General features: G+C 36.1%; 1 protein-coding gene across 1 annotated transcript in view; it reads left to right on the top strand.

The window, feature by feature from the left end:
* The window catches only part of MYBPC1 (myosin binding protein C1), a gene marked incomplete at its 5' end in the record, with an annotated part of 70,499 nt that overhangs the window by 24,441 nt on the left and 24,179 nt on the right, over nt 1-21,879 (top strand). Inside the window, 11 exons of the mRNA XM_084255443.1 lie at nt 4,420-4,527; nt 6,304-6,452; nt 6,726-6,843; nt 8,605-8,656; nt 9,828-9,884; nt 14,201-14,367; nt 14,801-14,933; nt 16,468-16,592; nt 17,407-17,512; nt 18,106-18,272; nt 20,583-20,745. Of these exons, the coding sequence (XP_084111569.1) occupies nt 4,420-4,527; nt 6,304-6,452; nt 6,726-6,843; nt 8,605-8,656; nt 9,828-9,884; nt 14,201-14,367; nt 14,801-14,933; nt 16,468-16,592; nt 17,407-17,512; nt 18,106-18,272; nt 20,583-20,745 (1,345 nt within the window). The remainder of the gene's footprint in view (nt 1-4,419; nt 4,528-6,303; nt 6,453-6,725; nt 6,844-8,604; nt 8,657-9,827; nt 9,885-14,200; nt 14,368-14,800; nt 14,934-16,467; nt 16,593-17,406; nt 17,513-18,105; nt 18,273-20,582; nt 20,746-21,879) is intronic.

Here is a 21,879-nt window from a genome sequence, read left to right as displayed (position 1 = left end):
CAGGCAACCAACCACAAAACCTACATAAAGGGAAGTATTTATTTGCCACAAAATGGTTCTAGTTTCTCATTTTACATAGTAAATTTCCTTCCTAGGATTTGGTTGAGTTTTAAAACTTCATTTAAAAATTTTTTTACAGGACTTAAATCAAGGTTCTTTACATATCTCAGGAAATAAAAGCCTTCAAATAGGATACAAGAATAAAATGCTAAATATTTATTTAAATGTATGAGAAAATATAGAAAAATTGCAAGGTTATTTTTGGTTATGTCAAATTTTAAGTATTCCACAATCTTTTGAAATATAGAATTCTCCTGATAGCTCAGAAATATCTATACTTCAGCAGAAGCACAGGTTTGTGGAATGTTAATGGAGAAAAGGATTCAAAAGTGAACTGAATTTAGGAAATTCTAACTACTCTATCCTTAATAGATGATGCCCCCGGTGCCAGCCCCCGTCAGCATATACTTCAGTAAATGCCAACACACAATCCAATAAAATACAAGCATTTACTTATTTTTTGGGGGGGTCTCTTTTCAATTGTTTGTGGTTCTTTTTCAATTAAAAATACTTTTTATTGACGTTACACTGCATTATATTATTATATGTTTTAGGTGTGCACCATTAGAAATCAACATCTATATGTATTATATTAAGTCCACCACTAAGAGTCAAACCTACCTTCACCACACAATTAACCCACACAATTTTCCCAATTAACCCATTCCTTCCTTCCTTCCCTTCTGGTAACTACTAATTTGGTCTTGTAGTCTAAAAGTTTATTTTTGTTTTATTTAGTTCATTTGTTTGTTTTGTTTCTTTATGTATCACATATTAGTGAAATCCTACAGTTTGTCTTTCTCCATCTGACTTATTTCACTGAGCCTAATACCTTCCAGATGCATGGATGGTATAAATGACAGGATTTCATCTTTTTCATTACCTAATAGTATTCCACTACATAGATAGATACATTTTCTTTATCCAATGATCTGCACTTAGATTGTTTCTGGCATTTAACTTTCTTTAGCCAGTCATTTCCCAAGCTTCCTTGATCAAAGAATGCTTCCTCTGAAGAACCCCAAATTCCAGTTTCTAGTGAATTACCTATTGGGTTCTGAAGACATAATATTAAGGTTCTCTATATTATATTCATTATTTTGATAAAAAGTATGAAAACATATCCTTTTTTGATGATTTTAAAAAAATTTCAGGTGAGCACATGATACTACAATGACAGAAAAATATGCTAGTTTACCTCTTCTCATCAGCATTTTTAAAGCACTTTTTATTTAACAGCCATTTGCTGTTTTTCATTCAGTTATATTTTATATAGTCAGGTGTTTGCATTTTGAAATCCACACTTATTCTAGTATTTAAGTATCAACACTATTATTATTTCCACTGACACTAGTCTTTCTGCTTTAGGAGGGGCAGAGGTTCCAACCATTCAAATGGCTAAGTTAAGTATCTTAACTGTAAAGACACTTTGAAATTCATACATTTTAGAAAATGGGACTATTTAGTGCCTCTGAACATAAATACAAGACATATTTTGAACTTTATAAATGTGCACGGGTGAATATTTTTTAAAATTACAGCACACTGGCCATTACCATTTCTTAGGGAAATGCTTATGCTTATAACATTCCTAAAATAATTATTGGTGGAACTTAGTAAATAAGAAAAATTGATTTATATTACTTATGTAAACTGTTTCCTAATAATGAGATTTTCTTGGGGGTATGGGGAGGCAGAGCAGAGTTCTCAAACAGTACAAAAAAATATATGCTTTTACGTGTGTTCAGGTGAATGTAGTATGTGAATAATGTCTGTTTTGGCTTTTGTTACAAAATAAGAACATGAAAACCACTTCTGTTGTTGACTTATTTAACAATAAGTTGTTGACTTAATCAAGATCTGATATATTATGGGGTGGGGGGGAATAGTCATTTCTTTCCTAATCTACAATTACACAAAACACTTGCACTAAGTTCTGCTTTTCAAACTACACTTTCATTTGGATTTCTCTACTCACCCTTTGATTCATTTTCTTCAAGTTTAATCTTTCAGCTACCAAGTCTTCTAAGTCTTACTCATCCATTGAAAGTGTTTCCTGTGATTTCTTCTCTTCCTTTTCAGATTTCTCTTTTCTCAGGCTGCTCGGGATGAGGTACTTTTCTCCTTGACTTTTTACTCCTATTTCTTGTTTCAGATGAAGAGGAAGCCTCCCCGCCTAACGCTGTGCCTCCAGGTTAGGATGATTCCAATCTCTCCCACATTGTAATTTATTTGTGATTGACAGTAAAGGAAAAGGTAGAGTCCCTTGTTGAGACAGTGCACAGGGCAGGGCACTAGGTTCTGCCAGTGCCAGGACCAAGAGGGAGAATATTGACTTTCAGGGCAATTTTTTGTTTCACTTGAAAGTCTTTTTAAAAGAGGCTTTCCTTTTGAAGTCAGCAAAATTAGTAAATCTTGGTATAAAGATTATGGGTAAAAATGTTTGTCTTCCTTTTCCTGTTACATACCTTTCCCTGTCCTTTAGATATTTGGATTTTGGGTTTTACTATTGTGTTTTAAATAAGATATACTTTCTAGAAGAGCTCCTGATTTTTCCACCTGAAGCAACCTTTAGTTTATTTCTCCCCATCACCAGAAAAACAGGGCTTGGGGTACCAAGAAGGTTGAGGTCGACATTCCATGTTCACCCCCTTCCAAATCACACTTTCCTTTCAGGTGTGGGTAGTCCGGCCCTGGAAAGAAAAGATTCAGGTGAGCACTGCCTGGAGCAAGGCGTCCTGATCCTATCCTCATATAATCACTAATGATGTAATTTTTCAAAGCTGTATTGATTCTAGTCTTTGTTTTATTCCTTTTGTAGCTTTTATAGACATTTTCATTACATTTCCTCTTACAAGAAAACTAATATATTGAGAAACCATTAATTTTGCATGCTACACACACATATACAAACACAAATTCAGAAACTAACTACCTGTCACAGATTTGTCTCTTTTATTGTAACTGTTATTTTTAGCAACAAGTACACAAGAGATTGAGATCTTGTAAAGCTCCATTTGGGGAGGGGAGTGCTGAAATTAGATAACAGTTCCCATTTTTATAGAACTTTACATATAGTTGATAAAACACCTGCAAATACACTGTCAGCTGTTGCTACAATTCTATAAGGTTGCTCATGCATTCATTCATTCATTCATTCATTCATTCATGTATTCCATCATTTATTCATTCAGCAAACTTGTGTTAAGAACCTACCAGGATCCTACTATGGGCTTCTTATAGCTCAAGCACTTTTGTAGCTATTTGCAGGTGTAGAAATAAACAAAATAATTAAATTTTCTGCTGTCGTGTTCTAAATGCCAATGACCACTGTTGTTACTATTACTGACACAGTCACACACTACATAAAATTTTAACCTCAACTTGAAAAAATTGTGTGATCGTGTGACTACATTATATAACATCATTGTGAAAATGATGGTCTCCTAAGGATGGAAATACTAGGTATGACTGATAAATGAGGACTAAAATAACTAAATGTTCATTTTTCTTCTTTTTAAGAAACATTAAGAAGTAGAGTTGGCAACCTGTGCATTTTTTCCCTCAATTATTAAGTGACTGAAACTGGACTTTACATTTCAGCTCTTGGAGACAGAGAGAATATCCACTGTCTTCTCCTTACCCTCCTCATTGGAGTTGACTGATTCATACAAGACAAGCACAGACTAGAAAATGCAATATAGAATTCACCTCCAACTTATCTTTCCTCTAGGAGCTTATTTTTCTTTCTATTTTCTGTTTCCCTCCCTTCCAGGATGTTCCTATTTTGTTCAAATATGTACCTTCAGGTTATGATCTGTTAATGGTCAAATTATGGCCACTTTTATATAGTCCTAATGGAAATGTCTAATCACATAACAGCAAGAGATCTAGAAAGACCAGGCCAGGCTTGGCTGTCTGACCCTTCATAGGTGGATCTGCAAACTGATGCATCCAATTCTGTTGTCTTAGAGTCAGTGACCTGGAAACATGGAGAGTTATGCTTTATTGTGCTTCCCACCTTGATTTATCTGCTAGGCAGGCACAGGCAGGATGGAGGAAACAAGGGCATCGTGGCTGCTAACAAAGAGTAACCACCTACCTAAAAAAGTTTTGTTATTTTTAGGAATTAAAAAAATGCTCCTTTATCCCATCATGGAAAAGACATCCCTGTAAGACTGGGAATCTGTGACTCTGTACTGATGATTGTGGGGGAAATGATGCAAAGAATGATGTTACATTTATCCAAACTAATTAGACAAAGAAAATTACAGCATTATGAGAATCACAAATCCAGGTAAGTCTGTCTAAGAAGAAGAGGGCCCTGAAATGACCATTGATCTCCTTTCTGCTCATTAGAATCGTCTGTTGGTGAATCACCGGCTGGGGAGGGACAAGACAAGCAGAATGTCAACCAGGGACCCACCCTGTTTGTGGAAAGGCCTCAATCAGGAACAGTAAAAGTTGGTGAGTGTCTAGCATGAAAACCTATGGTAAAAAATGGCAGTGAAAGTCACATAAGATCAACCATTTCACAGAGAACAATCAGTGGCTATTAGTATACTCCATGTTGTGCATGTACTACCTCCCTATAACTCCAGAACATCATCAACCCAAATATAAACCCTTTGTACCCCATTAAGCAGCTAGACCACATTCTCCTCTCTCCAACCTTCTGAAAGCACTAATCTGCTTTATTTCTATGCCTTGGCTTATTTTGAACATTTCATATAAATGGAATCTCATATGACCTTTTATGTCTGACTTCTTTCATTTAGCATAATGTTTTCAGGGCCCTTCCAGGTTATGGCGTGACTTCTAAAGGCTGAATAATATTCCATCATATGGATACACAAAATCCTTCTTTCTTATAACTTACAAAGGTGACATTTCAATGACCTTCAGCATATAGTAGTTGAGTGCCTAGACTTTGGAGCCAGGTTGGGCTCAAATTATTATCCTTATCTATAAAGTGGGGATAGTAATAATAATAACAGTAAGATATTTACCTGTGAAGGACTTTGTACAGTGTTTAGCATATCTTAAATTTCAAGCTGGTGTTTGTTGTCATTATGACACATTCATTAAATGATTACAAATCACGCACAGTAAATTTCAAGCAGTGTTTTTAGAGAACTCTGAACAGATGATTCAACTTTGGAGATATTCATTTAAAAAACATCAGTTACATACCTCCTGTTTTAGGCATTGTGCTGAATACTGACTATGACATCTGAGCACTTAAAACTTAGAATCTTAATTGGAGGAGGAGACAATAAGAAATTAAACAAAAAAAACAGTTTATCCTTTCTGCCATGAAGAAAATGGTAAGCTAGAGAAGGATCAGAGTGCCCAGGAATTTTGACCAGAACTAGTTTGTGACACATGCCAATATCACCCAAATGAGCACTTAGCTGGCTATATTGTAAAATTTCTGCTGTCAGGTCTAGAATGTGGAAGCACATTGCAAGGAAACAGAAGGGTTTCTTTCCCTTGTGTTTTTGGAAGACAACAAAATGTTGGGCTGACTGTTGGTCTAGAGTTTTGAGGTCCTAAGGGTCCAACCAATCCATACAAACATTAACCAGATGTTCTTCAAAAAGATCAGTTTCATTTACTCAGTTTCCTGTAATTCTTCCTACTATGGTACCTAATAGAAAAGGATTGGGAAAAGTCCGTACATGTAGACACACACACACACATACACAAACACTTTTCCTAATAAAAATGAGTTCCACTGATTTCCCCACTGCTCTTTTTCTCTTCCATAAACTTCAAAAGAAGAACAAGTTGGAATATCCTAAGGATTTCTAGGGTGCTCATAAAAAACAACTTAGACCTCCCTGGTGGCACTGGGGTTAAAGTCTCAGCACTATCAAGCTATCGCCAGCCACTGTAGCATGAGTTCCATCCTCCTGCCAGGGAGCTACCCACATGGCACAGCAGACCTCTCCTGTTTCACCACTGCTCCCCTCAGCAGTGTATTTCAGTAGATCTTCCTGTTGTGCTCCCCACTCTGTCTCTGGTGAATCTTCTCACCCCTCACCTCTGGCCTACACCTCAGTTCTTGTATCCATAAATAAATAAAAATAAATCTTTTTTTAAAAAGACTATTTCACTGCATGATTCTGGAGGCACCACTACCAGAGTCTATACCATGCCACCCTGTGCAAACTCTTCCCTCAGAGAAGGAAAAAATGGCAATTTTTAAACCACAGTCTCAATCCCTTGTGTTTTTCCTAGGTGAAAACATCACGTTTATAGCCAAAGTCCAGGCTGAAGACCTTCTTAGAAAGCCCACCATCAAATGGTTCAAAGGGAAGTGGATGGACCTGGCCAGCAAAGCTGGGAAACACCTCCAGCTGAAAGAAAGCTTTGAAAGGCATTCTCGGGTATGGTCTGTCTTTCTACATGGGTCAAGCTTATTTTCAGCTCAACTTTGAGAAATTTGAGTCCCAGAAAATTCTCTGCAGTTCCATTTCATAGTGTCTACACTTTGGTGTGCCTGTGTACCCTGTTATTTAGAGAACATCATTTTGGAATCCCTAGATACAGACACATCTTTGTGACAGTGCTGAAGAGTTTGGAAAATAATTGTATTGTGATGGCCTCTTTCCCCTGCCATGGTAGTGCTAACATGTGTACCAAAATGCATTTCACTGCAGGTGTACACATTCGAGATGCAGATCATCAAGGCCAAAGAGAACTATGCCGGAAACTACAGGTGTGAGGTCGGCTACAAGGATAAGTCTGACAGCTGCTCGTTCGATCTTGAAGTGCTCGGTAAGACAGGCTTCTTGTTTGGATAATGTGATTTTTTTTATGGGGTATGAGAAGATGGTGAAGAAGATGTCATTTAATACTATTGGATATTTGAAAATTGTTGAGACAATTTAAAAATAGAACATGGGGGGTTCTGTTGCTAAGTGTCTGTCATCTATGCTGTCTGTATTCCTTCAGTTTCTCAGATAAAGGCTGACATCATTTTGCTTCAATCTAATATATCTGTTCCACTGGCTCCAAGTAGTCCCACTCAGGTTTGGGGATGTGGCAATATGGTATCAGGATACTCAAGGATACCCCAGTGGAAAGAAGAAATTTTCCTATAAGGACTAATGTCAAATATGGACGTTCTTGATCCATATGTTCTGTATACCACCCAGAGTAAATTTAATTGAAATAAATGTAGAGGTGGACATATGTGTGTGCGTGCAGTGCACATGTGTGTGTACACACATATAAGTACACAAAAGGAAAGTTGACTTGGCGGCAAAAGTCATGAACTTAAGATGAACCCAAAGTATGATACAGCACATTAACTGCAGTGAGCCCAAGAGGGCCTCTATCCTTTAGAATTCGTGATTTTGTATTCTTTGGTTAGATACTTAGGAGTTGAATTGCTGGATTATGTGGCAGATCTATTTTTAATATGTTGGGGAAGCCTCCATACTGTTTTCCATAGGGGCTGGACCAGTCTACATTGTGAGTATAATTTTATTTTTTTTTAAATAAATTTTATTTTTATATTTCCCATACAATTGCAACCCCCTTATTTTGACCCCAAGCCCTCCCCTCCCCGCACCCCACCCCCCATAGAGTGTCTCTGGTTCATAGTTTTTTGTTGATTTTGATTTTCACTTTCTTACAGTTATTCATTTTCCTGGTCCCTTATTTAAGTTTTCTAGATTCCTGCTATGAGTGAGACCATCCGGTATTTTTCTTTTTCTTTCTGGCTTATTTCGCTGAGCATGATCCCTTAATCCAGACCATTGCAAGGGTCATGAATCCAGGTGTAGGAAGCACTGCTACTCTCTGCAACATGCCACTTGCTCCACATGTGGAGTAACACCTTTGGCCATGGGCACCATACCTTAACCTGGGTCCCTTCTGGAGCAGGGTAACCGAGGAAGAGGAAGAATCCCAAAACCATGCCTTATTTAGTTTGAATGTGTAGGTAACGGACATCAGGTATATGTGACTTGTTATAAATAGGGAAGGCCTGTCACACAGAAAGAAAAAGTGATTTCCCATGTATTTGACAAGTGAGATGAGAGCCAAGAGGTGGAAATTACGAGGAGGTGAGTTTTGTCTTCAGCTACCATGAGCTCTGTCATGGAAATGAGTGGACAGCCTGGGAAAGTTGTGAGATTTCATTCTGCGAGGTTAAATGATCATGGATCAAGGTGCTGGTGAGATTTCTTTACTAAGCGTGAATTTAGTTCTCAGCAGTGCTTCCTCGACCTGGTCAACATCTCTGAGAATCATCTGAAGGTCTTTTTAAGAATATTGATTTCTGGGTGCCCATCCCTGATCTGGCCCCCAAAAGGGAAATCAAGAAGCTTTTTTTCTTTTTTTTTTTTTTTAAGTTCTTCAGGTGGTTCCATGGTAGGCAGCTTAATGACACTCAGGTACATCCGGAAGTCCCTTGAATGATTGAGTGTAAGGGAGGTTGAGGGACGGGGCCTCAGTGGCTCAGCCATCAGGAGAACTATAAAACTGCCTTATTTGTAGATATTTATTTCATTGTTTTCTTTCCTTTTACAGAATCTACTGGGACTACTCCAAACATTGACATCAGATCTGCTTTCAAGAGAAGGTAACTTCAAAAGGGGTCTGGGTAACTTTTTTATGACATGGAAGTACAGGATTTTGAAAACAAGCTTTCCCTTCTGTCTCATTCCATATTCCATAAGAAAACGACTCTTTTCACTGTGTCACACTTACCATATGTTCAAAATTTAATGTTCTAGGAAAGCCATGGGTTTGATGTCTAATAAAGTATATGCTGATGATTGTTTAGAATAGTCCGGTGATAGTGAAGCTCCTAGTTTTTGTGGGTTTCACAGTTGCCTTATAAAGACACACTTGCAACCTACTGAGTAGTCACTTCTTCCTTAATTGCGTTATTTCCCACCTAGTAGCCAAAAACCAGATATGTAAAGGCATGTGCCTCCCATAGCATCAGTCATCTAATGTTAGAAATCTTACATTGATTTTCATCTTGAAACCATGTGCCCAGAAAGTCATAACTAAGTAGCTACTTACTAAAGTTAGCACTGTTTAAATATTGAAAAACACTTTAAAAACTCCTAGTAAAGGATTTTTTCAGTAACAAATTTTTGAAAAATGTATTAAAAGATATTGATATTAATAAGAGAATGAAAGGTTCATAATTATTTCCCTTTAAAACAGAAAGGACTGTACCTTTTTAAACGTTCTGCACTAGCTCTATTTTATATTATGTTGTATCTCATCATCTGATTCTTCCATTGATGGACACAAAGAGGTTATCTTTGACTATAAGCTTTGTATTACATATTTGACATTGGTACACTTCATCCTTCAAGCCAATCTCTGTCTTACCTGAAGAACAGAGATCAGCAAAAGTCCTTTGCTTTTTACACAGGTAGGTTTCTGAAACCCCCACTTGCAAAAACAAAGTACTTTGTGTTGCTCGGCTTAAATGCATTTGTGTTACTCTGTTTTAACACAAATCCAAGCGGTTATATATATATATGCAATCAACAAAAACGTGTCTTCTGAAATTACAGAGTAGCACAAGCTCCTGGTGTTTCCTTTTCCACAAGTGCATATTCCCAAAACATAAAACGTCACTTGTGTGAAAAGGAATAGTTTGTGTTGATTAGTGCCATGACTGTGTGCCAGTATAAAATTGCATATACGTTACAAGTAGAGTGTTTGGGGAAAACTGTTGTGTCTGTGTCTCAGCATTAAACCGAGATCTGCTTCTCTTTTGTTAATGACAGTGGAGAAGGTCAAGAGGATGCAGGAGAACTTGACTTTAGTGGTCTCCTGAAACGTAGGTGAGAACCAAGTGATGGATGAGGCGTGGTGGCCTGGAACTCCTTTAGATACCCACTCAGAGTAGTCAAGTTTTAAGTGGATGCTTTCCAAAGAATTTCTAATTTCTGAAAATGTGTTTGCATCTAGAACATAACCGAGTCACCTAAGAAAGAGACAGAAAAGCAACTGCATACTAATCACTTAAGATTTTAGCTGATGCTTTTAAATTCTTTTAAAATGTTTAGTGAGTCTTCACATATTTTTTTTTTTTTTAGTTGGAGATGAGGAAATTTGAAACTGAGACAGAAGACTTAAATACTTAGAAATCTCTCATTTTTCTTGCTATTTCTCTCATTTCAATCATGATTCTCCATCATGATTGAATAACTAGTCTCCATTGTCCTGCCTTTGATATTTGACCAAAAAAAAAATCATTTTCACAGTTTTGGTATAAATCACTGCAGGTGGAGATATATGTATATTTGTATGTATGTTTGTATATATTTATATATATGCCATATAACATATATATAATGTGTGTTAAATCTCCTTTAATATAGTATTTGTGATTTGCTGCATTTCATCAAATCTATGACACTTTTGAGCAAGGAAAATATTGCTCTAAATAGTCTACTATGACACGTTGTGGATTCTAGGACACATCCTTATTTTAGAGAGAAAATGCCAAAAAATGTGATAACATTGGAGAAGTAATAAAATGTAGTAGTAAGATGGAAATAAAACTCACACATTCTTAACATTTTTCTCTTGTAATAAAATTTACAGATCTCATTGTGTATTTAGTACATCATCATTTTATAAGATTTCTGTCCATGTCCTTGTTATACATAATCATTAATATATTTATGTACTATATATAAAATCATATATAACTTAACATTCACTCTAGTGCAGAAGCAACAAAAAATGGATTTTTGATGGGGTTATGTTTACCTAGCAAATGTGTGAAAAAACAGAATAAAACAATTGAAAATTAAAAGTCTACAACATTGATATCAATTTTAATTTAATTTTTTAGGTTCACTTTTTATTATGTTAGTGCTAATTACATGACTTTAGTTCAATCATATGTTCTCTCTGAGACTTGGTTCCACATCTTTAAAAGTGGATAATAAAATCTACTTATTATGAATTTATTATTATTAAAAATAATTATTGTGAGCATTAAATGAAATGTTAAAAGCCTGTAACTATGCAAGCATCTCTCTTTTTCTCCTACTGATAAACCTGTCCTTTTAAAATGTAAAAATAAATAAATAAATGTTAAAGGCCTGGCTTACAGTAGTAATCAAATAAATATTCATTTCCACAAGGAAATGTGACATTTTCCCTGAAAAGTTTACATTTATAAAGAGACAAAATGCACACACACACACACACACACATTCTTATTTAAAAGGCAAAAAAAGAACAAATCCATCTACCAGCAGTTTTCAGAGTAAAAGAAATCTTCTAATGGTCAAAATCACTAAAGAAAAAAATTTTTAAAAAAGGGTAGCAACATGTCTTCAGTTCTCATTTTCTTTACATCTCCTAATTATGACTTTGACTCATAATTAGATTGTTATTATCATAAGACTGTTCATTTAGTACCCTATACTAATCCACCAGTATAACTTTAGAAATCATTGCTTTTTCTTATTAATGAGTGAATTGCATGTGTTTTCATTGTGGTTGTGATTATGATACATGGTTAACATTTCTACTCCAAAAATGTGTGGCAATATCTCTATTGGAATAAATTCATTATGAACAACCTCTCTGTACAACAAAAGATCTCCCTGCCCTGGACAGAGCTAATTTCAGAAGGACATTAGCTAAACCAGAGAAGATCTTTTGGACAGCATCTTGTTATGGGATATGACCTATATAGAGACCTGAAAGTTTTATTCTACACAAAATTTTTATAACTGCTTTGTATCTCACTAAGCTCATCAAGTTATAGAAATTTTGATGTAGATAAAAGTACTGTGATGTTCTATAGCTCTATCCCAACGCTTGGAAAGGAATCAGAGGTACATACAGAAATTAGGATTTTTCTTCCTACTGTTAGCTAACATAGCCATGCAAATAAAGCCATGTGCAGCCTCCAGGGTAAGTAAAGATATGTTGGATGAGTGAAGGAAATGCAAGAAGTAGAGATCTTGGTCTTACTTTCCAGAACAATGTGATGAATCCTTCTTGTAATTTTAGATTCAGTCAAATGATGGAAGAGAAAGATGGAACTGAATAGAGGCCATTGGTGTTCTTATACAAAATTTGATAATATTAAGAATGTGGTAGAGGTTTATATGGGGATCTTCAGGGGAAAATGGTGAGGATGATGGGTAATATGTATCTATCATCTAAACTGATTTAAGAAGTTACATTGAAAATGATGACCTTTCCTGTCTGCCTCCATCATGTAACTACTCACCTCATGGAATTAGGTATGGCTCAATATTTGAGTTGTGCCTCCTATTAGCTATTTAAATTATATCTAATTTGATATCTTTAAATTCTTTCACCAGTGTCAGGAAGATACTTGAAATGTGTGTGTTGTAATTCTTAGTTGAAAGACAAATTTACCACCCTCTAGTATGCAATTTCACAGTTTGGACACTAAATAAATGTAAGCTGGATTGTGACAAAAATAGATTATTATTAAAATAGGTTGAGGAGACCAACAGAGAGAATATATACACATGTACAAACATACACATATTAATTGCAACCCCCAAGACTTCCTACAAACTATTTAAGGATGTGTTTGAAATCAAGCAATAGAATTAGTAAATCTGTCACATTATTACAAATATTCCAACTTGAGGACTATTTTTTAAAGTTTTTCAACATCCCCATGTTAATAAAGGAATAGTTATTTCAGTGCGATGAAGATATTACTTGTGTCTTGAGTTTTTAGGAGCACATTGCCTACTGGTGCTGTTTAGTCCTTCCCACCAAGGTTTCTTATGGACCAATGACCTGTCACTTCCTTCCATTTTTCCAGATTGTCTTCCATCTTCCACCACTAGGCAAAAAGATATTCATAACATAGAAGTTTGATGTTCAATGGAAATTTAATATTCAAAATATAAAAGTCATTGATCCTTATCTAATGTCACCCTAAAACCTATGTTAGTATTATATTCTAGCTCCCCCTGTTACTGTGTTCCAGTATTTCTTCAAGAAACTCTGAAACAGGTATAATTAATATAACAATGCAAACATATGTAACCCATGACTCCCTAACATACAACATAAATCCGATTTCATACTGATGTATAAGATGTGTTGACCAGTTTTCCTGGAAATTATATCCAAATCAGCTTTATTCACAGTAAGTAATCACTATAACAGGTGCTAAATTAACCTGATAAAAACAGTCAAGTTTAAACAAAATCGGGACTATGTAACCAAAGAAGAAAATAAATTTAAATTATATTTTGCAGTTATACTAAGCCTATTTCCTTACAGAGTGTTTATTCCTAAGTTTTGGTTTCAAAACAAGAACAAATGTACTTTAAATCTTATATATTTTAACTCATATATATTCTTTGTATGTTGTATATATTCTTTAGTTAGTGATCAAAATTGGGGTCCTAATTTTGAAAATTACCCTGAGAAGTGACTTTCCCTTATTCATGAAACCCTAGGGCATTTGCTTTACAGTTTAACACTTATATTTTTATAATTCATACCCAACTTACTTCCAAAAAATTTTCAGGGTGAAATATGAGAATTTTCGGCCTCATGTTCTCCTGTCATTTTACATATAAAAAACAAACCAAGTAAATGCTTCATAGTGGTTTCAAATTTTTTTTTCGTATTTAAAACAGTAAAAAAAAAAAGTCAATGTACACATTTACAAATGTGAGAGGGAAATGGTATTTGAAAAACCCCAAAGATCTGGGATACTGCATTTGTAACTGTCTCATATATAGCTAGGGTATGTACATCAACAGAGGTAGAAAGAGATCATTTTTCTTCCTTAACCAATATTTAAATGTTTTAGTTGTGAGTCCATTTTTCAACATAATTTCAATAACCCTCTCCTAGATGAAAACTGACTTAAAATCCTCAAAACCTTATAGACTTACAAGTCAAAAATTAGTAAAATATCTTCAGGGTATTTCCTGTTAACCTCCTTTGTCCCTAACACTGTGTTTTTAACCCAGAAAACGAGAGTGTTAATATACCTGCACGAGTCTGATCTTTAACTATCTGGAAGTGTCCCTGAGACTTGGGACAAGTCTCAATCAAAAACTTGGTATCACATTCCTGGTTTTAAGGGCCAGGGCACGCTGCTAAACGAGGTAATGGTTCTTCCCATTAGGGAGGTGAAGCAGCAGGAAGAAGAACCTGAGATAGATGTGTGGGAGCTGCTGAAAAACGCGAACCCCAACGAGTACGAGAAGATTGCCTTCCAGTATGGCATCACTGACCTGCGTGGGATGCTCAAGCGGCTCAAGCGCATGCGCAGGGTGGAGAAAAAAAGCGCAGGTGAGCACGTCCCCCTGGTAGCTTCAGTTCTGCAATCAGATTTATAGGGTTTGTTGTGGTTTAAGTTTTATCTGTTCCTTTGTTTTTTCTTCTATATTCCACATATGAGGGCGATCATTTTTAAAGCTTTTCAATAATTCTTAGGTTTTTTCCTCAAAACATACAGATTCTCTTTAGGATTTCCAGGCCAATTTATTGTATATAAGTTGACACAGAGTTCTATTTATCCTGTTCAATAGATCCTAAAATATAAAGGATAATTTGAAGCCTCCTATTTTTTTTTTCTTTTCATCAATTCTCAATTTTTCAATTTTTCATTCTCAATTCTCAATTTTTCATCTGGTTTGGGGTTCTCAGACTTGTAGTGCCTATTTAAATTCATAGCATATATCTGTATATATACTAATATAGTTTTGTTTCTTCTCCCTGCCAGCTTTTTCAAAAATTCTTGATCCAGCATATCAGGTTGATAAAGGTGGCAAAGTTAGGTTTGTCGTGGAACTGGCAGATCCAAAGTTGGAGGTGAAATGGTTTAAAAATGGTCAAGAAATTCGGCCCAGTACAAAGTAAGTGAGTCTTACAAATAACCAGTGATAATTATAAATAATTCAAACAGAGTCTGATTTGATTGCCTGGAAATCAAAGCACTTTTTGGTTATGTCTTTATAATGCGAAGTCATATGGAGGAAGAGTAAAAATTTAAGTCACTTTTTATGTGTTTTGAAACCATGAACACTATAGTGCTATAAATTAAACTTTGTTTTTGTTTTAATTCTACACAAACTATTTCAACTGATTCCCAATTGTGGCTTTGTGTCACTATAGGTTTTAGTGATCATTGCAGAATATTACCAAATTTGTTCCAATTTTTTAAAATAATTTTTTTTAATTTGAAATACTACTTGACGGGCCAACTGGAATTGCACTTCATAATTAGATAGCTTTTGTCTTTCCCAATAGCATCTAAACCCTGTCTTTTATTATTTGTTGGCCTTTTCTCAAATGATGGAGAGAGACTAATCCCTGATTTTGACTAATCAAAGTATCTCCCAAGTATCTGATACTAATCCCAAGTATCTCTTGCCCATTATGAAACCACTTTATAGAGATCCTTTTCAGCCTGAGAGCTTTTCAACTCCAACGTATTTTTTTTTTTAAGTTAATAGGAGCCACAAGCACTTTTACAAAAGACTTTAATCCTGAAAATCTGTCACTTCCGGAGCACAATAAGGTGGTTTCCAATTTCTTAATGTGATCATGTTGACAGAGTGACTCTGTTATGAATGTTGGTATCTGGTAGAAATCTCTTGAAGGCAGTCAGAATTTACCAAAAACACAATTTTGTTTGGGTATCTTTACCTATAAAGTGTTTAGTGTTTTGTTCCTGGAGCCTTTAAGAATTACTCAAATATGAGCTTTCTCTTTGTTCCATTAACATATCCTCACATACCCATCCATAATCCAGGTCACAGATTATTAAATTCTGTGATCTTGGCATTTAGTTTTTTGTTTCTGAATACTCAACTTTTTTTAGTAGATGGTAACTATAACATGATAGTATTAGTGCTTAAACTCATTTAAGAAAATATCATTCTGTAGAATTGTTCCCTGTTAGTGATTAAGTTCAATATTATTGCTTAAATTGCATAATCATTTCTTCATCTATTATGTTACTGGACTAAGCAGGAAGTAGAATAAATGAATAAAATCAGGTCTCTGTTCCCCATAAAGTTGATGAGTTGGTCATTTTTCAAAATACACAATTAAAAGCTTCTCTGACAATCTCAACCAAACCTATTTTTCAACAATGGGTTAAAAAAATAAATAGCAAATATGCAAGTATTGACAGATTTGGTATTTAAAAAAAACTTACATAACAAAACTAAATCAAATGTGCATGTATATTACATTATGTATTTAAAGGTAAAAATTGGTTTAATGTTTGACATTAATTCAACTACGTAAGATAGGCAAATGGCAAATCAAAACTATATCCCTGGCTGTCAAACACTGAATTCTAAGCCAAATTTGCTGGCTTTATAGAAAAGAATAAAATCGAGTTCACAGAAACTCTGCTTGCCATCCTTCTACTTAAAACAGATACATCTTTGAACATAAAGGAAACCAAAGAATCATGTTTATCAATAACTGTTCGCTGACAGATGATTCAGAGTATTATGTGACATGCGGGGATGAGAAATGTTCCACTGAGCTCTTTGTGAGAGGTAAGTGAAACCTCTTACTGCAGTCACCAAGAGCCCAAGGGTAATAATCAAAATGAAAGTGACAAAGTAAACTCTGAGCTCCCCAGCAGAGGTAGTATTTCCTCTGGAAATGGTTTAGCTTGGGTGTTAGATTGCCTCTACACTGAGGCTCTTCTACACTGGCATTATTATGAATCTAAGTTCATCTTCAAGTTTGTTGACGACTAGAAAAACTGTGGGGAGGGAAAAAAAACCCACTGAGTAAAAATTATTTGTGATTTTGACTCAGGCAAGCAGTATTTTATGATATGATTGTTCTAGTTATAATTTCTGACCCAACAGAGTCGACTGGATAATCATTTCACACACTCAGCTGATTACCAATAGATTTCTTTAGAAACCAGCTTATTAGTGAAAGGAAACCCATGGCTGGCTCTGAGAGGTGAGGGCCACTGCTTGCTAAGATATCTTTATCATGCGTATAAAACCAAAATCAAAGAATTATAGTACAGTATTATACATACTCTTTCAGATGTATCTATCACTTGCCTTATTTACCCAAAGAAGGATATCTGATACATATTTTGTTTGCTCTCAGAACAATCACTAATTTGATTTGGAGCATTCTAAAAAATTGGGAAAATACCCAGGATTTCCAGTTATTTACTCTGCCAAGAAAAGTCATCAAAACCCACCTACTAACATCCATATGTTAACTACAGCTTTGTGGTAGATGATACTTTCTAATGGCTTGTTTTTCATCTGTGAACAAATCCCAGGTCATGAGGCAGGTGTTGACCATTTAATAATTCTGATTCTCCTTTTTTTCCCCCAGAACCTCCAATTATGGTGACTAAACAACTGGAAGATACACAAGCTTACTGTGGGGAGAGAGTAGAGTTAGAATGTGAGGTGTCTGAAGATGATGCCAATGTAAAATGGTAACTTTCTTGAAGTGTGTTTTTAACAGGTTTTCCAAAACTGCCTTTATTTTTTGGAGAACAGGAAATGGTTTTTACACATGAAAAAAACCCTAAACCTCATCTGTGTTAGTAGAGATGGGAACTAACACTATACAAAGATGTTGAGGTTTTTTTCACCTATGAAACTGGAAAAAAAATCCAAAATTCAATATTGGTAAAGATATAGGGAAATAGGCACTAATAAATGGATGACTCAAGGCTAGCCAGCCCTGTCTTACCCCAGAGCTGTCTTTATAGTGTATTAACACTATTGTTACTAGTGTGTGCCAAGAGGTAATATCTACCCTTAGTATCTTCTTCTGATTGACCTTCAATGGGAAGAGGGGCCTTATGTTTTTAATGTAATTTTTCAAACAGTATTAACTATAATATTGATCCACTGATAGATTGGTTCATGCATTCTTTAATTCAGCCAATAATTCTTGAGTATCTGGTATCTGCCAGACACTGCAAAACACTGGACTATGGCAAAAAAAAAAAAAAAAAAAGAACAAGGACTACCTTCTCAAGAGTCTTTTATAAAAAAAAAATTATAATCTGTTTTAACCCAGGTTTAAGAATGGCGAGGAGATCATCCCTGGATCAAACCCACGATATAAGTTTCGAAGTGAGGGCAAAAAACGCTTTTTGATCATAGAAGGAGCAACAAAGTCTGACACTGCAGAATATTCTGTAATGACAACAGGAGGACAGTCAACTGCTAAACTTAGTGTTGACTGTAAGTAAGACTTCCTTGGATGTCTTTCAAGTTGCCTTACCAATGGTGTTGTTTACTCAGTTTTAGGAAATTCTCAACCTAGCTGATGCCTCCCTGTGGCAATTGTAAAGATGTAAAATTGGATTCCATTTCAGCTGTCTATGTCATAGCAATTGGGTCTCTGAGAAGGAAACTGACTACTCAATGTAGTAGCAGAATACTAATATTGGGAAGGAAGTATAAAAATAACCTGCCAAAGCAGTTAGCCAAATGGTAAAGATTTATTCTAATCCCACAAAAGTATAAGTATATGGTAAATATGTACCTATGATATCAAATCCTGATAATGTTTTCAAAATAGATGAACTTGCTATCAATTCATGAAATAAACATTCATTATTCTGCAAATATATTTGAAGTGAGAGGGAAGTTACTCATTTGAAGTGAGAGGAAAGTTACTCAAATGAACAGGACTCCCATGAGAACATTGTAAAAACTCATTTGCTAATTAATTGGGTTCAGAGGCATGAAAGAGTCTTCTTTTAATGCCCCCTAGTGGAAGTTAATTCTCCCAGTGAGCAATGAAAATTTAAATCTCAAATATTGCAGGGAGATTGGTAATACATGCTGAGCAGAAATCCTGCGTTTGTACTTCTTTCTTGTAAAGCTTAATTCATGTGACCACTGCATTATTCAGAACTCATCTCACTCATATTCCTTATGTTTCATAGCATTATGACCATTTTGTTTAACATCAAAAAATTTTTCGGGCCTCCCCGGTGGCGCAGCGGTTGAGCGCTGGGTTGCGAAGCTGCCCGCGGCCTCTGCGGCGCCGGTTCGATCCCCGGCTGCTCCCCGGCCACCGGAGGAGGGTCCCACATGGCGCGCAGACCTCTCCTGCCGCCCGCTGCTCCCCTCAGCAGTGTACTTCGGTCCTTCTGCCTGCTCTGCTCCCCGCTCTGGCTCTGGTGAATTCTCTCACCCTCCCGCGCTTCTGACTGTACCCAGTGCATGTATAAACAAAAACAAACAAATAAAAAAAAAAAACATGCCTAAAAAAAAAAAAAAAAAGTTTTCAACCATAGGCAGATCCTTACCTGATATTTAAATCTATGTAGAGCAATTATTGTCAGTTCTGCTATAATGCAAAATAGGAATTTCTGAAAATCATTATGGTATATGAGTCATGCAAAAAAAAAATCATTGAACTAATGGGGAAAGAGGGATGATGATGACAAAACTCAAAAATTTTGTCAGCAAGGTCCTCCCTGGTGGTGCAAGGGATTAAGCAAAGCACTGTGAAGCTATCTGCAGTTGGATCCCCAGCCAGCCAGGGAGGTGACCCACATGGCACAGCAGACCTGTCCTGCCTCTCCCGCTGCTCCCCTCAGCAGTGTATTTCAGTCAATCTACCTGTTCTACTCCCCACTCTGTCTCTGGTGAATCCTCTCACCCCCCACATCTCTAACCTATACCCCAGTTCTTGAATGCATAAATAAATAAATCTTTAATTTAAAAAATTTGTTAGCAACACATTAAAGAAAAACAAATGAAAAGATCCTAATTTTAAAAAGTAGCACAGTTTTACATGTATTAAATAGATAATAAATACCACAATACCAACTATGCATCACTTAACAATGGGGATACATTCTGAGATATGCATCATTAGTTGATTATGTTGTTCTACAGACATCATGGGGTGTACTTATACAAACCTAGATGGTATAGCCTCTCACACACCTAGGTTTTAAATATAGAGGAATCATCATTACTTATATGACCCATCACTGAACTAAAAATTGTATGCACCATATAAGTGAATTATGGCACTTGGCCTTGAAAAAGAGACCTGAAATTTGCTTATGGAAGTGTATCAAAGGCATTTTCATTTGTGAGCTGTTGTGTAGAGGTGAAAGGAAGGTACATGAAATTGGAAGGATAATGCAACCTCTAGGATAGTGCATGTGGTGTGGCTTTTATCACACCCATATAAAGTAGTCCATACTGAGATAGCTGGCAGGTGTATGAGGAGGGTGTGTGTGTATGTGCATGCACATGCGCACGCATGTACACAGATCTACCTGGCTCAGTTTAACTTGGTGCAGCTTTCTGAATTTGTCTTGTTGTCTCAAGAATGAAATTGTGCGTAATCAGACATGAAATTTGTATGATGCTCCAATTGTATTCTAATGCATTAATTGCATTGTACAAATACTTTTTTCAAAACAGGCATTATAGCAAAACTGATGGCAACACTATGAAATGACACCATCTTGGCTTGTCTAATCTTTGAATTTTGCACTTAATAATCATCTCTCCTTCTGGTAGTGAAACCTCTGAAGATATTGACACCTCTGACTGATCAGACTGTGCAACTTGGAAAAGAAATCTGCTTGAAGTGTGAAATCTCTGAACCCGTACCAGGAAAATGGACTAAAAATGGCCTGCCAGTTCAAGAGAGTGATCGCCTAAAGGTTGTTCACAAAGGAAGGTAAGCAAACCAGGTGATACATAAGGGAGGGTTGGTCTCCATCTCCAATTTCTCCACTTCCTAAATTACAGATTTAATGAGGATTTTTGGAGAGTAGTCATAGGAAGAGGATCTCTTTCTAATTATTTGCTTCCAAATAGGAAATGTGTGTGATTTATCTACTGCACATCATGCCCTTTCTGTGATCCTGTATTTGAACTTTACAGTGTGGTGCTTTGTCTGTTCAAAACTCATTGACTGATTGATTCCAGCTAAATGTGAGGTTGGAGGATTGATGCTGAATTCCAGTTGAGGAAATGATAGAAATGGATTAATTGTCCCAACCAATAAGTATCACATTACCTTTCAACAGTTTGGGATGGGAGGGGTCTAATTGCCTAGCAATAGGGGCTAAGCTAAGCGTGGCTGGTGTTTTTTGTTATTTGTTTTTTTTTTTTTTAAAGATTTATTTATTTATTTATATAAGCACTGGGCATAGTCAGAAGCGCGGGAGGGTGAGAGAATTCACCAGAGCCAGAGCGGGGAACAGAACAGACAGACTGACGAAATACACTGCTTAGGGGAGCAGTGGGCCAGACAGGAGAGGTCTGTCGAGCCATGTGGGACCCCCGCTGGCGGCTGGGGAACTAACCGGCACTGCAGAGGCTGCGGGCAGCTTCATAGGCCAGCGCTCAACCGTTGTGCCACCAGGGGAGGCCTGTGGCTAGTGTTTTTAACCTTGGACCCATGTAGCTTTAGGAGATCATGAATGAACTTCTGGGTGCCAGGGAGAAGGCATAAAGCCTCTGAAATTGTAAGAAACACACACATACAGAAAATTCTTTTCTCTAGAAAGAGGGTCCATAGGTCTATAATACCCATCAGTTATTTAGAGGTTCATGATCTCAATAAAGTTAAAATCTTTTGCTCTTAGGTTTGCATATAAAGCCAAAGTCAAGATTATTCTCAGTACTTTCTGGAATATTAAAGTGTGGCAATTAGTAAGATGCTGTATTTTAGCCTTTTAAAAGCTATGGGATGAAGAAAAGTTATAATAGACTGTTGTAAACATAACAAGTAGGCTGTATTCGTAAATATAAATTCATAGTCCAAAATAAACATTGTCTGCCTGTCTGTCTATGTCTTTCTCTAGTC

Source organism: Talpa europaea (assembly GCF_964194135.1).
Source record: "Talpa europaea genome assembly, chromosome: 15".
Lineage (NCBI taxonomy): Eukaryota > Metazoa > Chordata > Mammalia > Eulipotyphla > Talpidae > Talpa > Talpa europaea.
Note: the sequence above shows the minus strand (reverse complement) of the source record. Positions and strands in the feature narration are given on the sequence as shown.